A 2124-nucleotide genomic window follows, 5' to 3' on the forward strand; every position below is an offset into this window, starting at 1 on the left:
ATCAACCAATTTAATTACAAAGCGTTAAATACATCAAATAAAAACCAATTTTCATTCAGCAGTGATTAAAGTGATCTTTGAGTTTTCTGTCTCCTATGTGCCATGCCAACAGACACAGGCAATCATGGACCTCCATGCCAAAGTCTGAACATTCATTATTTTTCTTGGGAAAGATACAGCAGTGTTGTTCTGCTGCCTCCTGCCATTTTATTTACAATTTACTGTTAGTTTCCTGCATTCTCAAGCTTAACCCTGAAGTACAGGGCTTATGTAACTTTTGAATAGGAGGACTGGTTCATATGATATCAGAACATATACACACTAGTGGTTTTGTGTGACTTATGTCTCGTGGACAGCCCTTCTCCAAAATTTGTATGCCTTAACCACAGAACCATCTTTAGTTACCTGATCCATAAGTGGGGCCCTTAACACTACCAACCTGGGCCACAGAGGACCAAGGGATAACTCTATATTCCTCACCACCCCTGAACTCCCTGGCTGAAGTCAGATGCATTTCAATGTCTTACCCAGGATGACGTTGAGTCTTTCCAACTGATTAATGGAACTCAGCACTATTTATATTGCTGAACAGATTATAAAATAATCCAGCTACACTCTTGAAAGTGGATTTCATTAAAACATATTAGATTCAGTTTAAATAAGTTTGTACTTCAACCACTATAAATGAATTACCTGCTACCTAAGCCAATTTAACCGGAATAACACTCCGTGAGAAAGACACTCTAAATGATAAAAAAACTTTTATTGAGGCTCCTAGACTTGTCAGCTCATGTCAGACATCCCAACCCATGCCAGTGTGGAAGATGGACATTAAATGATGAAGATGAAATCATACAAATAGAATGAATTCACAGAAATGCATGGCCTATGATGACCTTAATATAAAAATCATACTGCAATCAAACATGCCATAAAACAAGTTAAAACATTTGGCTGAAATAATTAGAACAAAATTGTATAACTATGTTTCTTTTTCTGGATAGGTGTACATTATCTGGACAGTTTGACATGGTCCAACAAGATACTGAGCTGTGTTAGGCCCAATGTCAGCTTTGGCTTGGTTTCTACAGCTGGATGCCCTTCCTAACACCAACCACTTTATAGTGCATACTGGTTGAATTTTTTTGTGATACCAACACTAGTGGGGTCACCAAGTGACTTGCAAGACAAAGTAAAGAGATTAGTTGATTGAGTGGGAGTGAGTTCGAGAGTGAGAGAGGAAGCTCTATGCCAAGTGCTGAAGGCTTAATTAAGTATGATAGAGGGACAAGCACAGGTGTCTTGCTATAGAAGAGATACATGACAACCCTGAATTATGTAAGGCTGGGTGGGAGTAGTTGAAAGGGAGACAAAAATGGTGGTAACAGGGAGCCAAAGCATTTACCTAAATGAAGGAAATCATGTAATCACTGTTAACAACAGAATGAAGAATTGAAAATGGCCGATGAGGTTGGTTTATCAAAAACTTATTCCTCAATCAAGACGGCGAGTTGGCAGAAATGTTAGCATGCCAGGCGAAATACTTAGCAGTATTTCGTCTGTCTATGTTCCGAGTTCAAATTCCACCAAGATTGACTTTGCCTTTCATTCTTTCGGGGTCGATAAATTAAGTACCAGTTACGCACTGGGGTCGATGTAATCGACTTAATTCCTTTGTCTGTTCTTGGTTGTCCCCTCTATGTTTAGCCCCTTGTGGGCAATAAAGAAATAAGAAACTTATTCCTCAATCTGTGTTCATAACAAAGAGACAAAGATATATCATCTTAAGCCTTACTTGATTCCAGATGGTTGAGCTCGAGATAAGAATCGTGCAGATATGCTGAGTCGAGGTGTACTGCTGTTTAGATGGTCGTGCATTTCTTGTTCAAGGACATCAAGTTTCTGTAGGAAGTGGTCGGTGTTCGATGGAGAAAAACTCAAACTTTCAAAGTTATCTTTGACAAAAGTCTGTGGAATGTGAAAACAAAATGAAACAGAAACTATTACAATCACCACCTCCACCACCATGCAAAGAAGAATTGAAAGGAAATTTTGTGCAAAAAAGAAGAAAATTGTGTGTGACAGATACATCAAGTGTTACCCATAATTTTTTTTTTTTTTTTT

At 38.3% G+C, this 2124-nt stretch overlaps 1 protein-coding gene across 1 annotated transcript in view; it reads right to left on the reverse strand.

Annotated features, from left to right (window-relative positions):
- Positions 1 to 2124, reverse strand: part of LOC106882850 (uncharacterized) — a 191012-nt gene that overhangs the window by 31626 nt on the left and 157262 nt on the right. The window contains exon 27 of the mRNA XM_052971999.1: positions 1796 to 1968. Coding sequence (XP_052827959.1) covers positions 1796 to 1968 — 173 coding nt within the window. The remainder of the gene's footprint in view (positions 1 to 1795; positions 1969 to 2124) is intronic.

The sequence above is a fragment of the Octopus bimaculoides genome, chromosome 11 (assembly GCF_001194135.2).
Source record: "Octopus bimaculoides isolate UCB-OBI-ISO-001 chromosome 11, ASM119413v2, whole genome shotgun sequence".
In the NCBI taxonomy this organism is placed as follows: domain Eukaryota; kingdom Metazoa; phylum Mollusca; class Cephalopoda; order Octopoda; family Octopodidae; genus Octopus; species Octopus bimaculoides.